The 24277-nt window shown below is 48.0% G+C and overlaps 2 protein-coding genes and 2 long non-coding RNA genes across 5 annotated transcripts; 2 read left to right on the forward strand and 2 right to left on the reverse strand.

Annotated features, from left to right (window-relative positions):
• Positions 1-3104: 3104 nt before the first annotated feature.
• Positions 3105-6832, reverse strand: LOC125542343 (glutamate decarboxylase-like). Of its 2 annotated transcripts, none has more exons than XM_048705337.1 (7): positions 6686-6832; positions 6074-6278; positions 4824-5024; positions 4503-4717; positions 4082-4335; positions 3946-3998; positions 3105-3786 (listed from the first exon to the last, which is right to left on the reverse strand). In XM_048705337.1, exons 1-7 carry the CDS (start codon positions 6778-6780, stop codon positions 3337-3339), a joined length of 1473 nt encoding a protein of 490 aa, XP_048561294.1. In that variant the 5' UTR covers positions 6781-6832; the 3' UTR covers positions 3105-3336. The 2 variants fall into 2 exon arrangements, with proteins under 2 accessions (XP_048561294.1, XP_048561295.1); XM_048705338.1 differs by lacking the exon at positions 6686-6832 and adding an exon at positions 6358-6631.
• A 5227-nt stretch (positions 6833-12059) lies between these two features.
• On the reverse strand, positions 12060-17189 carry LOC125546457. The gene is made up of 6 exons (XM_048710713.1): positions 17114-17189; positions 16162-16592; positions 15706-15784; positions 13962-14068; positions 13259-13408; positions 12060-12813 (listed from the first exon to the last, which is right to left on the reverse strand). The coding sequence occupies exons 1-5, from the start codon at positions 17187-17189 to the stop codon at positions 13307-13309; spliced, it is 795 nt and encodes a 264-aa protein (XP_048566670.1). The 3' UTR covers positions 12060-12813; positions 13259-13306.
• Positions 17190-17683: 494 nt separating this feature from the next.
• On the forward strand, positions 17684-19424 carry LOC125547579. Its single transcript, XR_007300710.1, has 3 exons — positions 17684-17970; positions 18095-19017; positions 19138-19424. It is a non-coding gene; the product is annotated as an uncharacterized LOC125547579 (long non-coding RNA).
• Positions 19425-19474: 50 nt separating this feature from the next.
• Positions 19475-22622, forward strand: LOC125547580. The gene is made up of 3 exons (XR_007300711.1): positions 19475-20022; positions 20126-20200; positions 21216-22622. It is a non-coding gene; the product is annotated as an uncharacterized LOC125547580 (long non-coding RNA).
• The last annotated feature ends 1655 nt before the right edge of the window (positions 22623-24277 follow it).

Here is a 24277-nt window from a genome sequence, read left to right on the forward strand (position 1 = left end):
AGATGGAAGGGATGAAAGGGGAACCATTCACAGCATAACCTTCTAGTGCCTTGAAGAAATCATGAGGAACAAGAGTTTGCTTCAGCCGTTGATCCCAGGAATGGCAGCTCCGTAATGTAGAAACCAGTTTGCCATCAGTGTCAATGTAAAACATCGAACGACCAAAACAGACCAGCAAGAGCGCGTTACCACCATCACCCGAAACAACGTCCAGAAACCAACCACCAGCAGGACCTTCAGGCCTCCCCCTGATTCTCGCGATCGGCAATCGAACCCGGTACTTCAAGTCCCAAGCCTCACTTTCGTAGTTGTGTAGCACCCATATGTCAACAACTTGGCCGGTGGTCATGCTGTTACAGGTATAGATGCCAAGCATGCCATCCATCTCAAAGATGTATGACTTGGTGGGAACAAGTGGAGCACGCATCTGCCGAAACGACTCGGCTATGGTGTCGAATACTACCAGTTTGCTTCCAGTGTCCTCCTCCGATGGGTTGCGATAAAACACTCGGTACCAGTGCAGGCAATCACGCAGCCGGACAGGTACACCGGCTTCAAAGATCGCCGACGCTAGCTTGGTCTCGGAGCCGCACCCGACGTGCCTCGGTGGCTGGTGGGAGCCCAGCGCAAGGACATAGAAGCCAGTTCGGTCGGTAGGCGTGTCCCACTGCGTCGTCTCGTGCTTCCTCCCTTGCAGTAGCAGCCGGTACTCGCGGGTAGGGCGGTGCGGGTACATCCCCAGGATGTTGAAGTCCAGCAGTAGGCCGGGGGAGGCCATCTCACGCGTGGTGGGGTTGCAGACGGAGAGGCCCGTGCGAGAGGCATTCAAAATGCTATGCCTGGTTGAGAGGAGGAGGAGGCCGTCGCAGCAGGCCTCCAGTTGGTAGGGACGGTCAAACCGGACGACGGTGTCGAGCTGGGCGGCCTGGTGGTCGAGGAGGAGGATGTCTTGCTTCCTGTCGCCGCCGATGTACTCACAGTGGGAGAAGATGGAGAGGGCGGGCTGGCGGGCATGGTGGGCGAGGAGGAAGGGGCGGGTGGAGGTGGCGCTGCGCCAGCCGCGGCGGACGGCGCGGCAGCGGAGGAGGGACTTGGGGTCCAGGCGGACCAAGATCTCCCAGAGGACGATGGCATCTGGGAGTTGGCGGAGGAGAGGAGCCTCTCCTGCTGCCGCCGCCATGGTCGCCGGCTGGGACTTGCGCTGCTGCCGTCGCGCGGAGGGGGTCGATATTTTATTTTTGAGGGATCGATAATGGCTAGGAATGTAGGACGTCGGCATGTGGGAGTCGGACCTCATGATCGATAGTGACTAGGTAGATGTTGTCAATACCTATGATGAAATCTAGCTGTTCCTCAATTAATTATGAAAAAAGTCTATTTTACTCCCTCGAAGAAAATGAATTGTTCGCATAACCCCTTGAACTTTTTTTTAGTTCACTTAACCCCCCGATCTATTCAATACCGTTCAAAAATAGTCTTGGACGGATTTTCTTGGGTGGTTTGCTGACGTAGACACTGTCAAAATGGTTTGTTGACCAATGAGGCCTTGTGGTTAGGTGAACAACACAGCCTGCGTTCAGTTCATGCCGATGGTGCTGTCGTTCTTCGGCCGCGCGGCTAGCGCCTCGTCCTCGTGTTGAAATCTTGTCCAAGAGGTTCACCTCGCTCAGCTATACATTCCTAGAAAATGAATTTCTTCAGGTCGCCGCAAATCACCGTCGCCCATGTCTTCTTCCTTGCCTCAGGCATCGACCACCGCCATCTCGATCTCTTCCTCTGGTGAGCCCCGATTCTCCTCCTCTTCTTCTCGAGCACCATCGTGCTCCCCTGAAGCTAATCGCCCCCTTCATCTGGAGCAGCGTGTCCTCAGGGACCTCTTCCCGCATGGCCAAGCTCTGGCGCCCGCTGTAGTTATTTGTTCGCGTGGCCAGCGCCTCCTCCTCGATGTGAAACCTTGTGTGAGAGTTTCGCCTTGATCCATTACACATTCCTGCCAAAGGAATTAGTTTGAATAGCTGTAAATCGCCCTTGCTCATGTCTTCTTCCCCGCCCCCGACATCCCCAACCGCCTCCTTGATCTCATCCTGTAGTGACCCTTGATTCTCCTCTTCTGGTTCCCAGGCACCATGGCGCTCCCCTAAAGTTGACGGGCTAGTCTATTGGAGCCACACGCCCCCGAGGACCTCTCCCTGCACGGCCATGCTCCGTCGCCCGCTGCTGCCGTCGGACACGACAACCAGTGCACCGGCCTGCTCCGATGCCCCGCCGTCGCTGTCGTCCAGCCATCTCCCCATCCCCCCTTGGCCTCTGCTGACGCCGCCATGCCCATCATCAGTCGACGCCGCCGACCGCCCTGCCCGATCCTGTCGTGGCCCCTGTTGTTCCCAGACACCATGAACCGGATGGGAGGACGCGCCGCATCACAGGGGACACTCCGATGGTCGTAGCTCTGCCGGGGGTAGCCTGTGCCACCGAGACGAGCGCCCGAGCTCCTCTCTGTCCCGCGAGCGAGCGACGGATGAAGGAGACAGACCTCCCAGGTGGGCCCGCCTCCTCTAGGCCTCACCCGTCAATCTCAGCCACACCTGACAAGGGAGGCCCACCCGCAGGTCAATACCACCGTTGACCAATGCCACATCAGCAGTAAGTGGTGACAAACCATCCAGGGGGGGTCTTTCATCCGGTATGGGTTTGTTTAGGGGGTGATAGGAACAGAAAAATAGATGAGGGGGTAATGTGAACCACCAACTTAATTCAGGGTAGTAAAATGGACTTTTTTCATTAATTATCATGTTTGGAATTTTTTCGAAGGTGAAGAAAGAAGAGAAGAAGCTAAAACAACAGTCTGCGGCGAAATGGTCCCGACCGCCTTCAGGATTCTTGAAGGTCAACACATGTGGTGCTCTTCAAAAGAGATCCAACACTGGAGGTTGGGGCTTTGTCATTAGAGGTGAATATGGTGAAGCTAAGGCTGCTGGCGCAGGCAACCTGGAGAGAGTCACGGACGCATTACATGCTGAAGCTTTGGCAACGTTGTCCAGCAGCACTATATAATGCAATACATTCAAAGGATACAACAAACACGTAACATTCCGACACAGAGCTAAGCAAACAACAGATACATAGCGACCTCGATGGAGAGGTGTCCTTCCTGTACAGAACCACAGACGAAATGGAGCGTGCAATCCGCGTACGTACAAAATAAGGAGGAGGCAGGTCCTGACAGTTCACATTTGCACCCCTCCACAATAATAATTACACAAGATACAACATAGACATACGTGATGAAAGAAAGAAGGCGCCAGGCGTCTCACCAAGCAAGCACCACCCCGGCCTTCAGCAGACGCCGGCCTTCTTGTTCCCGGCCAGGCCCTTGAAGGCCTCGGTGACGGCGTCCACGGTGCTCTTGGAGGCGCCCTCGGCGGCGGCGGCGGTGGACAGCTTGATGGCGTGGACGGCGTGCGCGTCCAGCTCGCCCACGATCTTGTTGATGTCGGCGAGGAGCCGCTGCGCGAGGCTCCGGTTGAAGTCCTCCCGGATGACGATGCGGAGGACGGCCACGTGCTCCGCGTCCGCCGGCATCGTGTAGGCCGGCACGATCCACCCGAACCGCCTCAGGTTCTCCGAGATGTCGAACACGCTGAAGTTGGTGCTGTCCTTGAGCCTGATGGCCACCAGCGGCACGCCGTCCGCCTTGGACAGCACGTCGAACCGCCCCGTCGCGTCGATGCCCTCCTTCAGCACCGCCGCGTTCAGCTTGCAGTTCTCCATGATGTGCTTGTACCCCTGTGTGAAGTGGGTGAAGAAAGATGTCAAACACTGAAACAACACTTGTGCCAAATGTATTGTATCATTTCATATATCTTGTACATAGGAATTTTTCTTGTTGGATCAAAATTCTCTACAGTTTGCATATGAAGGAAAATGGAGGCTGACGACGCATACCTCGAAGCCGAGGCGGATCAGCTGATAGTATTGCGCAATGATCTGGCTAGCGCCTGCACATAATTCACACAGCACACGCCTAAGTTGTTGTAACATCACAGAGAAATCATGCTGAACTAGAGAACGATATACTGACCCTTGGAGAAGTTCAGTGTGAACGTGGGCTGATCTGTTCCTAGATAGTTTATGTGGAAGATGAGTTCGTCGGGCAGATCGGCTTTGCTCCGCCAGATGACCCATCCAACACCAGGGTACACAAGGCCATACTTGTGCCCACTAACGTTGATGCTCTTCACCAACGGCAGCCTGAAGTCCCATTCAAGCTCAGGCTGGAGAAAAGGAGCGATGAATCCTCCACTGGCAGCATCAACATGGATCGGCACATCCCACCTGCATTATGTGTATGATGGTATGAAGACATATGTCAAACCATGTTATCCATCACTATGATGACTAAACATATGTCAAACTGTGCTGCATACTTTCTGCACAATTTCAATGATATTTTTCCATCACTATGATGACTAAATATAATTGACAGCATAGAAAATACATACCCTGTTTCCTTGTTCTTCGCCACAAGAAGGTCATTCAACAGTTTCACATCTTCGTACTCTCCAGTGAGAGTAGATCCCAAGATGGCTGCAACACATATAGTGTTCTCATCCACCATTTCAACAGCCTTCTTGGGATCCATGACATAGTACCCTTCAGTTAACTTGACCTCCTTCAGTTCCACCTCGAAATATCTAGCAAATTTCTCCCAGCAAACCTACGAGCACATGAGAGGTTACAAGAGGCACCTTTCCTGGCACATAAATACAGTGGTAAAGTTTAAAAGATTTTACTTCACGGAACAACAACAACAGGAAAAATACCTGAACATTTGCGCCAGTAACAATGTTAGGTTTGTCGCATGGCTTCCCCTGCTCCTTCATTTTGTTTGCCCACTTCCTCTTGAACGCCAGGCCCGCAAGCATTATCGCTTCCGAGGACCCCACTGTTGAGACTCCGATAGCAGTCTCATCCTCACCGATCGGTGCATTGAACAAGTGAGCTATCATGTTTACACAACGGTTCTGCGAAATTACAAACAAGTGATAAGCAAATGCGTATAGTGCTTAAAATCAACAGCTTGTCCATGCATTCCGAGATATAGGAATATTGGTTGTTAAAATCGAACAACAACAGTATATGATAATAAGCGTATTACAGGAAATAAGTGGATTAGAAGCAGTGCTCTGCTCCATGGGTTTGTAACAGGTTTTGCATAGTCGTCTTGCAATTACCTGGCATGGTGCCCACCAGAAATCGCATTACAGTGTTGTTTGCACTGCGTGTTCTTAGAAACAGCATAAAAAATACAGTCACTATAACCAAATTCCCTACCAGGTGATGCCTAAAATAGGAAGATTTCTTAAAGTGTACTAGTTCCAGATTCAGCCAGACCGAACCCAGACCAAAACCATCCATCCGTGTCACAACCAGTTCAAGGTTCAACCATATGGATAACAAAACAGCCATCACTTTCCCGTTACTGAAGCAAACTATGTTCTCAAGAAGATTGATAGGCCGGTGGGTCACAAACAGTTACTAGTAAATGAACCACACCAAACTAGTATGGGATGTTCCACTACTATGCACCTGTGGCTGGCTAGCATCAGGTGGTTATCTGCAGCTCTCAAGAAGCCTGATGGATACGTTCTCCTATTCAGATTGTGGATTAGCGAATTCATTCATCTCGTCGGGTCAAAATTCACTGGTGGCTGAGGAACATCAGCACCGTTATCTAAAGCCTGATGGACATGTTTTCCTGTTCAGGATATGGATTACCATGCACAGCCGTTGGATTTTCTCCTCTGCCGCGCTCCGGTTCGCCGGAGCCACCACCGCCGGCGGAGGCAGAATAGAAGGGAGCAGCAGAGCAGAACAGAGTAGAAACAGAGCGGTACCAACCAAAACCTCCTGGCTGCTGGGATCTCGGACCCTTCCATTTTTAGGAGATTTGCTACTAGTACTTGTGAACATATTAGTATAAGTGTTGGGGATTGTCCCCTTGCCCCGAAATGGTAAGGAAAAACAAATTAAAAAAGGAGAGTGGGATCTGGGGTGTGCATCCCGGCCGGACCTGGAGCTCGGTGGTGACGGGGTACTCGTCCATGTCGACGTAGTTCTTGTTAACGGAGTCCATCATGAGCTTGCCGCACTCGGGCTCCATCCAGGTGGTGACGAAGGACGCCAGGTTCAGCCGCGGGTTCCCGTCCAGCATCAGCTCGTCGCTGATGATCTGGTACGCCGCCTCCTTCGGGATCGATCCCTCCGGCATCCGGTACCTGCACCCAGCAACGTCCGTCAGATCTCCGGCCAACATCCGGTACCTCCGGCCGCTCTCTCTCTCTCTCTCGTCCTCACCGCGGGAGCTCCTCGCGCACGTAGCGCGAGGAGAAGGTGGAGTAGACGGCCTCCCCCGCGCTGGAGCTCGCGTGCGAGATCACCATCGCCGCCGGCGCTCACCGCTGCTGCTCTCCGCTGGTGGATAGTGTGTAGCGCAGTGCAGGCGACGGGGGGTGGATGGAATAAAGGATGAGATCGGGCAGTGGTGGTGTCACACCGACGGTGTGTGCGCTGGTGCCTTGTAGTGGAGTGGTGGTGGACTGGTGGTGGGGTAGTGGGTGGCCGGTTACCGCTAGCCGTACTGGCGTGGTGTGTGTGGAGGAGAGAAGGAGGGGAGGGGACTGACCGGGGGAGCTGGTCGCGGACGTAGCGGGAGGCGAAGGTGGTGGAGTGCAGCGGCTCGGCCGTGTCCGACCCCGTCGCTGCCACAGTTACGACCATCGTCCTCCTCCTCGCTGTCGCGGGCACCACCGGGAAAGTGACGGCGAGTCGGCCGGGAATCGGTTCGCTTCTCCACGAATGAATGGAGGCGGAGGCGGGCGTGGGTGTGCTTTCTCTCTCTCTCTCTCTCTCTATCGGTCTCCGTCGGCGGACCGGCGCGGCGATGGGACTCATGGGAGGGACGGCCCTTTCCTTTTGTTTAGTGCAGCGGGGCACACGTACGCGCGCGCCGTGGCACGCGTCGCGCCGCGAGCTGGCGAGCTGGCCACAACATAGTCGGCCGCCCATTTATTATTTTTGCATTAAGACGGGAGGGTGAAATGCGACGCGCCCGGCGGGAAGGTTGACGCGTGCCGGTGCCAACAACATGTCCCCGTTGGACAGAAAACATATTTAATTTGCCCCGTCAGACTGAGATTCAGTGAAACCTCGGTCTGTTCGATGAGCACTTCTTCTTATCCCACGGAGTGATTCCATTAGAGCAACTCGAACGGGACAAAGCTTTTATCCGTTTTTTGTCCGTTTGAATCGACCCGGCGGACACAAACGTCCGGCAATATATTTGGGTCGGCGTGAGGCTGGCCCGCCCCATTTTATCGACGCGTCAAAAAATGTATTGCAAGCATTTTGAAAATAAATACATGCATTTAATTAAATATAAAAGCCGGTCACGAAGACCGGCGAAAGTTCATATTATATTAATTAAAATACTAAAAACTAGATGACGCGTTGCGCTAGGCGTCTGCGTCAGGACCGGTGAGGTTGATCAACGTCGGCGCAGGGCCGGCCCAGGAGAACGTCGTGTTCCAGACGGCGGTGATGTCGGGCTTTGTCGCCGCTGCCTGGGCCTGACACGCCTCCTCTTCGGCCTCGCGCTCGAGCATCTGCAGGCGCTGGCCCTCCCGGCGGTCCTCGGCAAGCCGAACGCGGCGCCAGTGGTCGAGGTAGGCCGCCTCCTACTTCTCCATCGCCCCGAGCCAGATCGGCGGAGCGCTGACCCACTCGCGGACTACTCTAGTTCAGGAGTAGCGCTCGATGTTGGCCGGCTCCTCCGGCTCGGCTTTGGGCGGGGACGGCGGGGCCACCGGCGGCACGACGCAGTCGCCCGCCGCGAAGAGGGCCATGGCCTTCGCCATGGCCGCCTCGAAAGCCGCCTCGTCCGCCTCTCTCCACCGCTCCTCCTCCTCGCTCTCCTTGATGGCCGCCTGGTAGGCGGCCTCGGCCTCCTGATCCTCATCGCGGACTAATGGGTTTCGTAGTAATTTCAAAAAAAATTCTACGCACACGCAAGATCATGGTGATGCATAGCAACGAGAGGGGAGAGTGTGATCTACGTACCCTTGTAGATCGACAACGGAAGCGTTAGCACAACGTGGTTGATGTAGTCGTACGTCTTCACGGTCCGACCGATCAAGCACCGAAACTACGGCACCTCCGAGTTCTAGCACACGTTCAGCTCGATGACGATTCCCGGACTCCGATCCAGCAAAGTGTCGGGGAAGAGTTCCGTCAGCACGACGGCATGATAATGATCTTGATGTACTATCGTCGCAGGGCTTCGCCTAAGCACCGCTACAATATTATCGAGGACTATGGTGGAAGGGGGCACCGCACACGACTAAGAATATGATCACGTGGATCAACTTGTGTCTCTAGGGGTGCCCCCTGCCTCCGTATATAAAGGATCAAAGGGGGGTGCGGCCGGCCAGGGAGGGCGCGCCAGGAGGAGTCCTACTCCCTCCGGGAGTAGGATTCCCCCCCTTTCCTAGTTGGAATAGGATTTGGGAGGGGGGAAAGAGGAGAGAGAGAAGGAAGGGGGGCGCCGACCCCCTCTCCTTGTCTTATTCGGACTAGGGGTGAGGGGCGCGCGGCCCAGCCCTGGCCACCTCTCCTCTCTTCCACTAAAGCCCACTAAGGCCCATATACCTCCCGGGGGGGTTCCGGTAACCTCCCGGTACTCCGGTAAAATCCCGATTTCACCCGGAACACTTCTGATATCCAAATATAGGCTTCCAATATATCAATCTTTATGTCTCGACCATTTCGAGACTCCTCGTCATGTCCGTGATCACATCCGGGACTCCGAACAAACTTCGGTACATCAAAACTCATAAACTCATAATATAACTGTCATCGAAATCTTAAGCGTGCGGACCCTACGGGTTCGAGAACAATGTAGACATGACCGAGACACGTCTCCGGTCAATAACCAATAGCGGAACCTGGATGCTCATATTGGCTCCTACATATTCTACGAAGATCTTTTATCGGTCAGACCGCATAACAACATACGTTGTTCCTTTTTTCATCGGTATGTTACTTGCCCGAGATTCGATCGTCGGTATCTTAATACCTAGTTCAATCTCATTACCGGCAAGTCTATTTACTCGTTCCATAATACATCATCTCACAACTAACTCATTAGTTGCAATGCTTGCAAGGCTTATGTGATGTGCATTACCGAGAGGGCCCAGAGATACCTCTCCGACAATCGGAGTGACAAATCCTAATCTCGAAATACGCCAACCCAACATGTACCTTTGGAGACACCTGCAGAGCTCCTTTATAATCACCTAGTTACGTTGTGACGTTTGGTAGCACACAAAGTGTTTCTCCGGCAAACGGGAGTTGCATAATCTCATAGTCATAGAAACATGTATAAGTCATGAAGAAAGCAATAGCAACATACTAAACGATCGGGTGCTAAGCTAATGGAATGGGTCATGTCAATCACATCATTCTCCTAATGATGTGATCCCGTTAATCAAATAACAACTCTTTTGTTTATGGTTAGGAAACATAACCATCTTCGATTAACGAGCTAGTCAAGTAGAGGCATACTAGTGACACTCTGTTTGTCTATGTATTCACACATGTATTATGTTTCCGGTTAATACAATTCTAGCATGAATAATAAACATTTATCATGATATAAGGAAATAAATAATAACTTTATTATTGCCTCTAGGGCATATTTCCTTCACGGACGACAAGCACGGGCGGCGGCAGGCTGTGGTCGACGCCGCGGACGCCGCGTCGCCTCGCCTCCTCGTGCTCGATGGTCCAGTTGAGCGAGTCGACGGCGAAGCGCGGGTCGGTGCGCTGCTCCTTGCTCAGCAACGCCCGCCGGCGCCGCACCTCCTCCGCATGGGCCCTAGCCGTCCACAGCACCGCCGGCACTGGGATCCTCTCCGGATCCAAATGTCAGTCGTGCGGCAGCGTCACGTCCAGGTACGGCAGAGGCACGCGGTGGTGCCAGTGCCACTCGGCCTGGTGCACCGGCACGCTGATGCGCTGCCTCAGCCGGGGAGCGCGCGCCGGCGCGGGAGGGCGGGGAGGGAGGGGGAATGGCGGGCGGGGCTTTGCCCTTGCGGCTGCTGCCGACGCCGGAGAAGAAACCCATGCTGGCGGTGGCTAGGGTTGTCGCCGGCGTGGGGGCAGGGGTGGCCAGATGGGGACGGGGGGCGAGTGGTAGTGGATGAGGACGGCCCCGCCGCACGCCCGGCTTAAAAAAGAACAACCGCCGTCGCTGACGCGTGGGCCCAAGATGGGCGGTCGTCATAAATTATGTTGACCGTAGCGGTTGGACAACCGCCAGGTGGGGACGCGGCGGACGGCGAGGAGACGCGCGGCGCGTCCACTTCGCGTCCGCACCGACGCATTCCAGGCGCAATTTTGGGCCGGAAATGGATCGGCGCGGACGCCGGACATACACGATTTGAGTTTGGGTCGGCGCGTTGGGCTACCACTTTTGTCCGCACCGACCCAAACGGACGCGGACGGACGAAATGAATCGCCCCATTGGAGTTGCTCTTATAAACCTTTGAAAAGATTTCACTGTAAAACACACGTGCAATAAAATGAGTGAATTTACACTCTAAAATGCATTTATTTACATCCGTATATAGTTCACAATAAAATCTTTACAAAAACTTACATTTAAAAATAAAGGGAGTATATGATTTAAATGTTGACGTTGTAGAGATCGTCGAAAAAACGAACCCTCATCTTCAAATACCTAAAATCTGTACCCTGGCCTCTCTTATCACGATCATTTTAACCTTGCGGTCACATCTAAACATGGATTTCTTTTTTGCAACAGGAAAGGCCGGGATTGGTGGATTAGGCAGCACATGTGTGGGGTCCACTCGTCAGTAAGAGAAAGAAAGAATTCGAAAAAGAGGCCTCTGTGTTGAACTGCGGAATGTGCGCACCAATCTAGCTAAGGGCGTTTTTAACCGATCCCTTATAATGGTTTGCTCCACTAACCGGAACATTAGCTGATCCCTAATTCGTCGTAAGGGAGTAAAATTTTACTCCTCTCCATAAAAATCTCCTTATATTTACTTCGCCGTTTGGCTGAGTAAAAGCCGCGCCTCTCCTCCACTGCCACCCCATCCCCTCTCGTGTCGCATCTGCGGCAGTGCCGCCCCTCCCGCCCCCCGCCCGCGCCGGCCCACCGCCAGGGACGCTCAGTAGGCTCCACCGTTGTCCCCTACCTCTTGGATTTGCGCCGCCTTGATGCGACCGTATCTATTACGGTGGCAACGGACATTTCGAAGGCTGGCCAAGGGCAGAAGGAGATATATGTCGTACCAGCTCGACGTCGGGCGAAAATTGTACATGCAGTTATTCAAGATGACACTCGTCAGACCGACAAAGTTCGGATCATACCGGAGAAGGGAGTGAAGCCGACATTCAGGACTCCATACAACTTTTTGACAGTGGGCAAAATTCATCTGAAGTTAAATTGAAGTCAGGTCAACTTATTGTGTGCTTTTTTTATTTTTAGGTTCAGTAGTACGTGCGTGTACTAGCTACACACCTAGGCAAGTATCTAAATTAGTAGTACTACTAGGACAACACCCTTGCGATGCAACGGGGCATGCCTATTCTATGCAACACCAATCAGTTGCAAATAAGAAGTAATTTTGACAACATGACTTATCTCCAAAATAAAATAAAATGCAGTAGTCATAATAGTCCTGCGGTGATGGATAAATGAGGAAACTGAGTTTGATTTCCTGCCATAATCGACTTACACTGGCTCCAGATCGACATACAAGGCCCTTGAAACGTGTTGAATGCATCCGTTGCAACCCGGCCCAACACAGCTATCACTACGAAAGGATGGCACAACTTAGGATTGGGCAACATAAAGCAGGACTTTATCGTTGTTACAAACCAAGACACTTGTTAGTATGAAATCCAGAGAAGATTGTTTTAGAAAAGTAAAAAATAATACTGGGTGCACTATCAATTCATAAAAGTACCCAGATGCCTACTAAAATTAAACTGGATCAACAAATCATCTAGCAAAAATCCCTGAACATTACACCTTTTCATCATTCGCCAATTCAATTATGAAAAAACAAATCATCAATCAATGATATGAAATAGTAGCAGTATGCTGCATTTGGGCTATAGTTTCTGCAGCTGATGGAGCAAGTGCAAAAGATACCCAACACTCCACACGGCAAGGCACATCTTATTCCCTATTTTAGCTTTTGGACCAAGACCACACAGAGAGACCCGTCGTCCATGGCAAGAACTGTCCTGGCAAGGATTGAAAAGATTCAAGGCCCTACAATGGCGATGGATCCCAGTGCTAGCTAAATATGTCTTCTAATCTACTGAATGCCTGAATGCAATGCCCTAATCACGGATCGGCGACTTTTGAATGTGATGCACTAATCTCACGACTCCTCATGTGGAGGCGGCAGATTAGCGTGCCAGGCCGCCACCGACGTCCGAGCTCTATGCAAACTTGTGGGATCCTGGGGGAGTGAGCGCCCAGGATAGTACAGCACCTATGCATACACACACACCAGTACAAGAAGTTCTCCGAAACGTCGCAGAACAGCGGATCAAGCCGCCGTGTCGACCGCCGAGCCCTCCTTCCACGCTGCCGCAGATCAGTCGGTCGTCCCGTCATCGTTGACCGAGCTCTCCATTAGTGCCACTGTAGAGCAGCCTGCCACATCGCCGCGCCAAGCTCTCCATCCGACCCACCACATAACTTTGCCTTGTACTCTAAGAATATAATAGTTAGCAAATCAATTGGTTGTCAAGAAATAAACAAGCGACTGTCTTCTGTATATTACTGTCAGTTGTTCAATGAAGATGGCTGTGCATTGTGGAATTACTCCACTCAAAATACTGGAATGCCCAAACTGAAGACCTAGACACCTAACAACTATTTTATAGAGAACCCCACATAGTTCTTTTATAGAGAACTTCGCAAACCTCGACTAATCTATATCATGCAGGGAAAGTATCAATCATATATATCTTCAGAATCCCCATACACATCAAGAAGCATTATATCCCTTTTCTTACTGTTAAATCATTCTTATTTCCTCCTTGAACCAAACTCGCCATGCCTATATCCTTCGAGCCAAGGGAATATTGTACTATGCAGAGGAGAAGATTAACACTCCATATTGAGAGAACAAATCAAGTTTAGTATAGGTGGTACCAGTGCCATGTTTGAGATCATGTCGTTGCTGCTGAACCTTGTACTATGTCATCTAGCAGAACACGTAATTCCTTTGCCTCGTATATATTTCCCTTGATGCATGGATGGAGCTGAACATGCCCTGAACTCTGCTCTCCTTTCCTGTTTTGACTTCAATAAACTTGAGTACATAGTATTCACACTACTACTACTGTACAACATATAATTGATATTTTACTGTGTGAAAAGAAATTAAGTCAAGACCCTGAAGAATGCTACAAAAATATCTAAATGTCCACAGCGATGTTCTTAAATTCTGGACAAAGCTTGTAACCCAGATGTAGATTTCAAGCTGGAAGTTTTATGCACAATCCTTCATATGTTTGGCAAGAAAAATAATATCAATGAGCTTCTAGCTTCTGCACCAACGAATATATACCAGAATCTAGCCTTTTGTAGCCAACCAAACCTAGAAAACAAAGTTTAGAGGGGGGTGGGAGGGGGAAATAGTCTGTCCACTTGCTCTGTAACATTAGGAGCCATGATACGCCAGTTTTCTGCTCAACTATTCGAAGTATAAACCAGTTTTACTACTGAGTGCCAACTCGAGAAACAAAATCGCATATGTCATCTTACAACGTAGCAGTAAGCGTTAATTAAGAAGCAATATCTCATATTGTGTAGCTAGAGGAAATGAACATATCAGTCATGAAAGTTGACTCACAGTATTCTTCCTGGGGGCATCCAGCCCTAGTTGATAGCAAGAATTCTTCATGCAATCTTCTCCTTGTTGGTCACCTTTCCGCACGTCACCTATGACATAGTCATAACCTGCACGGGCGAGTGCCAAGAACCCAAAGTTCAAGATCAAATTAAATTAATCGCCAAATAACAACTTAGAACTTGTGAAGAAGCACAAAATGCTAGAGTCCAGAAATAGAGGCAGATTAATTCTACTAAAGTTTTAAGATATTGAAATATTTTTGGTTTGATAACATGTGAATAGAAATTTCGAAAAAATGGTGGCAAGTCATACAACAGACAGATAAATTTGTCCAAGAACTGATCCTCCATGTCCGGAGAGAACAATCACAGCTACATGGAAGATTTCAACATGTTTAATTGAAAAACTTTGAGCATATTAACATCCTCCGAAGTCTGAATCTCTCCACCTTCCACTCTATGGGCATTGTCTTCCATGCGATAAATGTAACTATTTCGCATGAAAGGTATAATATAAACTCCCAACAGAAGGTCAGAATTAACATGTTCAAATCCTGCACTTGTATTGATGGACAAAAGGTTCATGACTTGCACACAGACAACTCTTGTGGGCAAGAAAGGGACCCATTCGTTGCTGCTTCTTTGTTTCTCTGATCAGCTTTTGCTAGGACTGAACTAAAGAAGAGGCCTTTTAGATTCAGAACCTAAAACCTTGCTCGTTGTAGAATCCTTCTCTGAATTCCAAACTTTTTGCAAGAGCAGTCATTGTAGATCATAATTTACCATGTGATTCATCGGAAAAAGAAAAGGAATGGAAAAATGCCATGCTACAAACATAATATAACTGAATATCGCATTGTCATATACAGTACGGATTATAAGATGCATAGCTCTAATATCATCATTTTGCAGAGGGAAAGGCTTTAGACTTTTAGTGCATTAACATCAGAAGATAGCGCTAACAATAGAAAAGAAGTGGCTTATATTTAGAGAAGTAGAACATAAATAAAAGGGAAGCAATATACATAAATAGCAAGATATTCTATGATACACACACACATCAGGTTTCTGATGGTCCACACAACATCAGAAATAACAATATATATCTAGAAAAGAACTATGTAGGGTTCTGTTTTCTGATCAATTGAGAAAGCCACAGCCTCCTTCCCACGAGAGAGCATGATCCATGAATTGCAGCAGCTAGCCACTACAACATGAGAGGATCATAGTAGCTCGGCAACCGTCGGTGACCCAAGTGCAATGTAACTAACTGCTTGTGTGACCTTAATATGATTTAAATTGATGTACCCAATATGTTTGTCAAGAAAAATCCGAAAACAAAACTGCTTGTGCGACCATACGGATTAAATTGCTGAATCTCAGTATAGTGGAAAAGATATTAATAACCTACAGGGTAAGATTTCCAATCCTAATGTTTGCTAGCATGCATAACAATGTGACTCCCAGCATGCACCAACAATACGAAAAGATTAGAGCTGGAAGGCATCTGAATTCCTAATACAGAGAACATGATGAGCAAAAACTAATTCAAGTTGAACAGAACCAAATCCTACAGCTCACCCATCTTATGAGGTAAGGGTTCCTGCTTCCAAAATATAATTTTCTTTGCAAATTCAGATGACCATTATAAGAATAATTAATACATGGCATGGCCATAAATTATATCCGGAACAAAATTTGTTGAAGCAAGAACTTGAGCAACTATTTCCAACTGTGTGGGTTACCTCTGATCTCTGTGGGGATGAGAAGGTCCTCAGTGAAGGACGAAGCGGCCACAGTGGATCCATGACCTGAGATGGCATCCTGTAGATGCCAAACCATAGAATACAGAGCATGTTTACCAAAAGATCGCAGCACCTCCGATAGCTCAATTTGGTCGGATGAAGGTAAACAACAATTAAAACTAAAAAGGCGCAGCAAAGATAAATGGAGGTGCCGTGTCTAGGCAAAAAAAAGGTCAACACCTAACTGTAACTTCTTCATACAATTAAAGAAAATCTGCAGATATACATTTGTCAAGCAATAGGAGTCGGCGTACCCATGTGTCTTGAGACTCCACATGATGTAAATTAATTAGCAAACCATTATTCTAGTAACCTGATTCACTCCCACCATCATAACATGCTTTGAATCATATGGAAGGAGATTTAGTCTCATGATGTATTCATGTGAGAGTTTACCTTAAGGATCTGTGACTGAAACTGGCTCGGACAAACACACAAACACCTTGTGTGCAAAAAATAACTGAGAACAAACACAAACACATGCTCGTCCAAATTTGAGGTGGAGGGCGGTGCAGAGGGGACGGCCAGGTCGCCGGCAAGTGCAACGACGCCCAGCTCGTGGTGGCTCTGGTCGAGCGGCGAGTGCAAGCCCTCCTGGGCGGCGCACAACAAGGAGCTCAGACGCGCGGGAGAGAGGAGGAGCTCGGGTACGCGGACGCGGGGCAAAGGGGGAGCTAAGGTGGAACGGTGGTGCAGGGTGCTGCCATTACCGGCGTCGTCCGGCGGCCGGCGGTCACCGGATCGAGCGCCGCGCGGGCCGCGGGCCTCCTGGCGGCTGGGATCAGGAGGCGAGGGAGAGAGGAGAGCCCGTGCAGCCGCGCTCGTGTCTGTTCACTTTTTTCATTTACAACCCCGGATGAAACGATTTTTCACTTTAAAATAGGGATTGCGGGTTGATTTCTTAGAAACAGAGGGACTTTGATGCAAAATTACTGACGTAGGGAAAGATATATATAGTAGTAGTATATACGGGTTGTCCGTCCGACTAGTCTCTACTCCTAATGTCTCAGTTGGTAGGGCGCGTTCCGGGTTTTATTTTCGTCCCACCTCACCCCGTCTTTTTTGGTACTTTTTTGGTACTTGCTCCCACCTCCCGCTCAGCCGAAACGGTTTATTTTCATACTCCCTCCCCCCTCCCCGGTAATTCCCTCCACGCAAAAGAAATCGAACCAACCAATCTCTACTCCTAATGTTTGGTAGTCTCCGTTTCGGATTTTTTTCGTCCCACCTCCAATGGTTTTTTTTCGTCGGCTTTTTTTCATCGGTTTTGTTTCGTCACATCCCGCTCCCACACCTTTGTCCACCGGTTTTCAGAATCGCAAAGGAAAAAAGTTCTCTCTCCTCCCACCAGCGGCCTCGATCTGGGATCGACAGGGACGCCGCCGCGGATCCCACGGCGCCACCTCGCCACTGCTGGTCGCCATGGCGTGGTGTCACCCCGCCGCCACCTCAGCCAAGCACCGCGCCGCCCCTCCAAACCCTAGCCCGCCCCCTCCGCCTGCCGACGGATCGCTTCCGCCCCTCCACGCGGCGAGCCACGGTGACCTCCGCCTCTTCAAGAGTACGTGGGCGATTCCGGGCGGGTTTTGTTTGGATCTGGGAGGCACTGACTCTCCCGTTCGTCGCGTCGCAGGGCTAGTGAGAGATCTGGATCAGGGCAGGGGCCGTCCCAGGGAGGTCGTGGAGGCGGCCAAGGACCAAGGTCTCGTGGCGCTGCACTTCGCTGCCGGGAAGGGAAGGCCACGGGTGTGCAGGTACCTGGTCGAGGAGCTAGGGGTCGATGTGGACGCCGTCGACGATGGAGGTGCGTGCCTCTGCCGTTTAATTTGCCTCTAAACTGTAAATGTGTCTGAACTGTACTCCTATATGGCTCGCGTTCAGAATTGGGCTATAGGAAACTGTATGTTGACCAGGAATTTACAACCGTCATGCTATGTGGATCTCGGCGGCGGCGGCGGCTCCTCCCTCTACCCGCCTGCCGCGCTACCACCTCATCTCGCGCTCCTGACATGCCGAGGGGGCGAGAGGAGTAAGAGAGCAGGGACGAGTGCGCAGAGAAGAAAGATGCTTGCCGCGAAGCTGCCAAGCGGGAAAACAGATGAGGAGCGACACTTGCGGAGGCGGCCGAGATCGGGTACTACATCTTAGATCTTCACCGTCGTCTAGGTCAGGCCTCCCTCAGATGCCCTGATCCTCCATCATCAGGTTCTCCATCTTCTTAGATCTCGCCCTCCCTTAGAATAGTCTGATCTCTTTACTTTTGGGTTTCTAACATATATGATTGCCTTACTACCAAGATTGCTCTGACTGTGTCTTGGTATTTACTTAGATGAAAAGATCCAGTTCTTTGGCGACATGCAAAGCTGCCGGTGGTTGTTTGATCAATTGTGTGAGGTATCTCACATGGCACCTGAATGCGTATTAATGGTGTCAATCTGTATCTACATGTCGTGTGGTTCAAAAGCCAAAAAGGAGCAGCAGGATGGCCGGTCCAAGCTTGAGCAGATTCTGTGTTGGGGTTCGATGCTGAAATTCATTAGATTTCAGTTCTGTATAGTTTCAGGTTGGTTGCCAATGAAATAGACTGTCCAAGGCGCCTGAAGAAAATGTAATCCAATGGTAACACAATTAATTATTTGAAGTTGATTAAAAAATACAGAGAGGGTGGCTCTGCTTCGTCTTCTTTGATTACGAGCTCCTAGCATGTTTATTTATTTATTTCCCTCCAGTCGAAATTGCGCCATTGCTGGCCCTTCCCTTCCGATCCAACGGAGCACTTGCTGCCTCGTGTAAACGCCATTTAAATTTGTGCTTGCAAGTGACTGAATCCCGCCGAGTATTATTAGGCGGAGGAAGGGACAGAAACAGGGCACGCCACTCTGCATTTTTGGTCTCGCCAAAACGACTTCAGTATCAGCCAGGGGGCTGTGCATCACTGGGAATTTTCCATTTGGAAGGTCCAATTCCTGACCATGATGCTATATGAACCGCAACCTGGAACAGTGAATCCTGATAGCGAATGTGCCCGCGGCGCAAGAGAGGAGGGGGCATCAGCTTGAGTACAGCCAAGTGGCGGGACAGACAGGCGCGATGGCAATGGCAATGGAATTGGCCGACAAATTGCTACTGGTGCTCCAGAGCTACTCGCTGCCAGTTTGGGCCATAATAATCTCGGGGCTCTTCGTCGCCGTATCACTCTCGCTGTCCATCTACTTGCTCTTGAACCACCTCTCGGCCTACAAGAACCCAGAGGTCGGTTGCTTGTTATCATCAGTCGGTGTTGAATTTCTTATTTTCTATACAGCAGGGTAAATTGTTGCTGGAGCTGTGTTCGTGTTTGGACTCACCGCTGCTGCGTTTCTTTTTTTCCAGGAGCAGAAGTTCCTCGTCGGCGTCGTTCTGATGGTGTCGATATACGCAATCGAGTCGGTAAGGTGGCTATGCCATGTCTTGTTCAAGTGCGCGGTCACAATGTTGTTGGCTGGGAGAGGTCGATCCAGCCGTTAACTCTTGGCGTGGACCAGTAGGTTCAATTTCAGCTTTTATGTAATCTTTGTGTTGATTTCTTTTGAATTGCAAAATCATTTGCTGATACTTTTCTCCCCTTTCAGTCATAAAATGTAAGGTGACCTTCCACATTTAGTCCGATATTTTGTTCATACCTTGATTTTACTTCCGAACCGCCTTTTCTTTTAAGATTATCAAATGATATCTTTAACTATTTTATAAGGTACAGTTTCAAATTTAGTCTGAGAATTTTTTTATCGTACTTTGAGTTTAGTTATGTGTTATAATTGATATAGTTCTTAGCTAATTTGACAAACAATGATGGCTCCAATGCCTATGTCGCTTCTTTGCTACAAAATGTAAAATGTGATTTATCTTTTGCCGATCTTCGTGAAAGTGTTTTTGTTTATACATTGCAGGAACCCATAAGCCAATAGTATTAGGTTTAGATGGCTTTCCAGGGATTGAAGTGGTTGGAGCTGCAGGCCGAACTCAAATTATTTGTTTTTTCAGTACCATTTGTTAATTCAATTGCAAACATTGTGCTAATAGGTAAAGCTTCTGTTATTTACACCTTTTTTTATTTAACAAAATTGAATGTACAATTAGGCGTTTAAGTAAGTTTTCTTTGTGTAGATACACCATCTAGCCTTACTCACGCCCAACTCTTTTTATCATTCACTTCCAACTATATTTTTCACTTTGTGTAGATAAAGACATGTCCCAATCTTCTTGATCTGCTCACGTATGGTATGCATGAATCTCTAAGAATAATGTGGAATCATCTCATCTTCATGCTACTTCGCCAAGCAAGCTTACATATTTTTTGATCTATAGTTCATTTTTAATACAGGAGGCGATCTGAATTAAAGGAAGAACTCTATGTTGTCTGCTTGAATCAATTGTTCATCTCTACATTAACGAATAGGTATGGAGTTGCTTACTGTTACTTCAAATTATCAAGATTGTCTAATACTTGGTATTTAGTGATTAACATACCACTAAATATAATATCTCAGTTGGTAGTCTCCGTTCCGGGTTTTTTTTCGTCCCACCTCCCATGGTTTTTTTTCGTCAGATGACATTTGTTTTGTTATTTCTGATTAGAGCTTGCTGTGTCCATGTATAAATATTTTTGGGAGCGTACTATGACATTTTTGTGCCACGACACATTTGGTTTAAGTTTTTTAGAGCAAATAGGTGTATATATCATGATAATCATTTTCTAAGCATGTTCATGAAAATTACGTTTATGCTGGATCATTCCGAATTTTACTAACCTTGCCGGTAATGCATCTGTGCATGATCTTAATTGTTTGAATATTATCATTCAACATGAATGGGTGGCCTCACAACCAATATATAGTTGTACCCCAGTGGAACAACTTCATGTTAAACTGATGTACCAATCTGGCATATTGGCCCATCTGTACGTGGGAGGTTTTTTGGTGATATAATCATGCAGGTTAACCATCCATGCAATTGAAGTGACACGTCTAGATTTTTGGGGAAAAGCTGTTGTATATTCCCCGCATCTGCTCTTCATTGTCATAGCTACTTTGCTACCTCCCTGCAATCTGTATGAGTTGTGCGGTCTGAAGCTTTGAGTGAGAACACGCCTGATATGATTTACTTCTTTCTGCCCTGAATTAACAAGATGCTCAGTAACATTGTCTTGAAAAATAATGCATGCAAATGTGGATGTCAGATTGTTTTAAGGATTTGATTATGGTAGTTTTACCTATGACGATAACAAAATACAAAACACACACGAGTACTACTGAATTATGTTTTTCTATAGGTCATCAGATATGTTTGTGGAGGCGTTGGCTAGCAAATTTGTTAATTTTTGCACATAGTATCCAATTAGGTTTGCTAGATTTATTTTTTCATTCTATTAGTTGCAGGCCTCATATGATAACTTGCTTTCCTTTTGCCCGCAGGATCTTCACTAAGATATATCGAGCAGAGCTCATCACAACATCCTGTGACGTTCTCAACCATGTTATCCTTCACGATAAACATATTTTGAGGGAGACAAGAGAGCATCCAAGCACGACCATGTTGAACTTGATGTCTTGCTGCAGTACAAGCGGCTGTTGTCCCTTGATCCAGGTATGATTTCTGAAGATTATTTCACTAATTAGCTATACCCAGTGACCAGTGTAGATCTGGCACATCCACTTCTAAATGAACAAGATATTTCAAGGTGATGCATCGTGTCGTGGTCGTTGTCTGTGCTATCCGTCTTCCTCATTTGTGCTAATTTGATTACTCTTTTTTGAAGGCAGTGCATCGTCGGGTTTCTCATAACATGTTGGTAGATTTTATTTATTGTCTTCTTAAGAAATAGATCGACCCAAAACATTGTTCATATTTACAGGTTGATTATTTTCATAGATTTATAATCCAAATACATGACCCACTACAAGATTACGAGCTTGGAGTCGTCCTTCTTGTTTAGGAGGGCAGATTTGGTACTAAACACTTAATTGGTGTTGATAGACTTGTACTGTGAAAAATAATGGTAATATGAACAGACTGATAGTGGTACACATAGGGTGACAAGGAGTTATTATTTTCATTCCTATATGCAACTTTTCTGGCACTAACCAATAGCATTGTGCTGCCAGAACACCGTATGCTTAGTACTGATTAAATTTTATTATCAGCAAGTCATATGCCTTGGTTTGGTGGTGCACACCGCAAGAGCTCCTTAAATTTAGGGACCCATCAAGCCACAGTTTCATGGTTCTCAAGAACATTTATCTCGAGAAAATTCCAAATATTTTGGTACCAAATTTGTCTTTTCGTCATCCCATTTTTCTGATGTAAGTTGGATGACCTTCATTCAGTTAGAAGTATAAGAACCGCAACAGCTGCTGAAGGGTTTGATTAAGTTAGAAAAAAACTTCCACAAAATCTTGTCACCAATAAAATTTACCTATAAAGGAATCATTTTAGAAAATAGATACAAGATCCTTATCAGTTTGAGATGTTCAACTCCCAACTTGTCTTCTTTGTTCTGTTCTGTGCAAGTGTATCTTGTTGATTATGTGGATGGTGTACTTGTACATACTAAAATTGCGGGCAAAACAAAGTGATGGATGGTCTACAAGATGATATTAATGAATTAATCTTCAGGGTAAAATAATCTAACCAACATGCATCTGTTTAGTTTGAAATAATATTGCCTTCAAAATGTATGAATGCAGTCTTCGCATCTAATGTTGTAGAATCAAACATTGATGTTGCCTTACTAAGCATGTATGTAAATTCTCTTGGGGAGAAAAAATATTCACTTGCAATTTGCAACATTGTCCTGAAATACATGAGGTTCACACATATAATCATCTGTTTTATGTGGTTTGTTATTTGTGATCAATGCAAATGCTTAGGATTTTAAAAGCGTGATCAATGATCTCTATTTATATCAAGATAACTAATGGAAAATTGTCTTCGACAACTTTAAACCTAACTCTCGACACATTCAAACTTATAAAGTATGGTACCATCTCATATGATGAATATTACTTTGGCGCACACCTCGTCCCCCTTGATAGCGGCGGTGGATCGACATGAACACTAGGGGAGGGGATCAAGGCGGTGGATCGACATGAACACTAGGGGAGGGGATCAAGGCGGAGAGCGGGGCGGTTGGCGGGGGACTCCTCCTTGGCTGTCTGTACGGAAGTATGGTGTGAAGGACAGAGGGTGCCATGGTGATGATGAGGTGGGCGCCATCTGATTTTAAAGGAGTGAGCTTTCGGGAGAAATGTCTTGCTATGGCGGAAAACCAAGCGGGAAGGGGAGGGTTCGACAGGAAAAGGGAAGGGTATGTTGTGGGGTGAGTTTTTTTTAGGACCGAGTGCTGGAGACAATATGGTAGATAGTCCGGACACGGACTGTCCAGATGGTTGGATTTTGAGGAGCCTGCTGGAAGCTTGTTTGATATCCTACACGTTAGGACGTATGCGGGAAAAGGGAACTTCAACCTTGGAGACAACCTAATCGTTTCGTTGATTCATTTATGTGAACCGTAGCCCGTAGCAACGCACGGGCGTTTTACTAGTACTTTGTTAGGTGTTTTGTTCGGTTCAGCTTGGGCTGCCGTTTTGGTTTAGGAGTCTGGGTCTAAGTCTATCTGGTCGGCCATATAAAAGGTCAGGGCGCTGCCTTTGTATGAACATTTTTTTATTGCGTGAGTAAAACTAGGACGCGGCGGACGGCGAGAAGATGTGCGGCGCGTCCGCTTCGCGTCCGCGCCGACGCATTCCAGGCGCAATTTTGGGCCGGAAATGGGTCGGCGCGAACGCCGGGCGGACACGATTTGAGTTTGGGTCGGCGCGTTGGGCCGTCACTTTTGTCCGCGCCGACCCAGATGGACGCGGGCGGACAAAATGGATCGCCCCATTGGAGTTGCTATTATAAACCTTTGAAAAGATTTCACTGTAAAACACACGTGCAATAAAATGAGTGAATCTACACTCGAAAATGCATTTATTTACATCCGTATATAGTTCACAATAAAATCTTTACAAAAACTTACATTTAAAAATGAAGGAAATATATGATTTAAATGTTCACGTTGTAGAGATCGTCGAAAAAACGAACCCTCATCTTCAAATACCTAAAATCTGTACCCTGGCCTCTCTTATCACGATCATTTTAACCTTGCGGTCACATCCAAACATGGATTTCTTTTTTGCAACAGGAAAGGCCGGGATCAGTGGGTTAGGCAGCACATGTGTGGGGTCCACTCGTCAGTAAGAGAAAGAAAGATTCGAAAAAGAGGCCTCTGTGTTGAACTGCGGAATGTCCGCACCAATCTAGCTAAGGGCGTTTTTAACCGATCCCTTATAATGGTTAGAGTTGCTCTAACTTACTTCTCTATTTTTTTAATATACTACTCCTCTATTTTTAGGGAATTGGTTAGAGTTGCTCTAACAAGCATTCGTCTAAGTGAACAAAGACAGCTCTTCTATAGGAAACAAAAGGCATCGCT

The sequence above is a fragment of the Triticum urartu genome, chromosome 3 (genome assembly GCF_003073215.2).
Source record: "Triticum urartu cultivar G1812 chromosome 3, Tu2.1, whole genome shotgun sequence".
Lineage (NCBI taxonomy): Eukaryota > Viridiplantae > Streptophyta > Magnoliopsida > Poales > Poaceae > Triticum > Triticum urartu.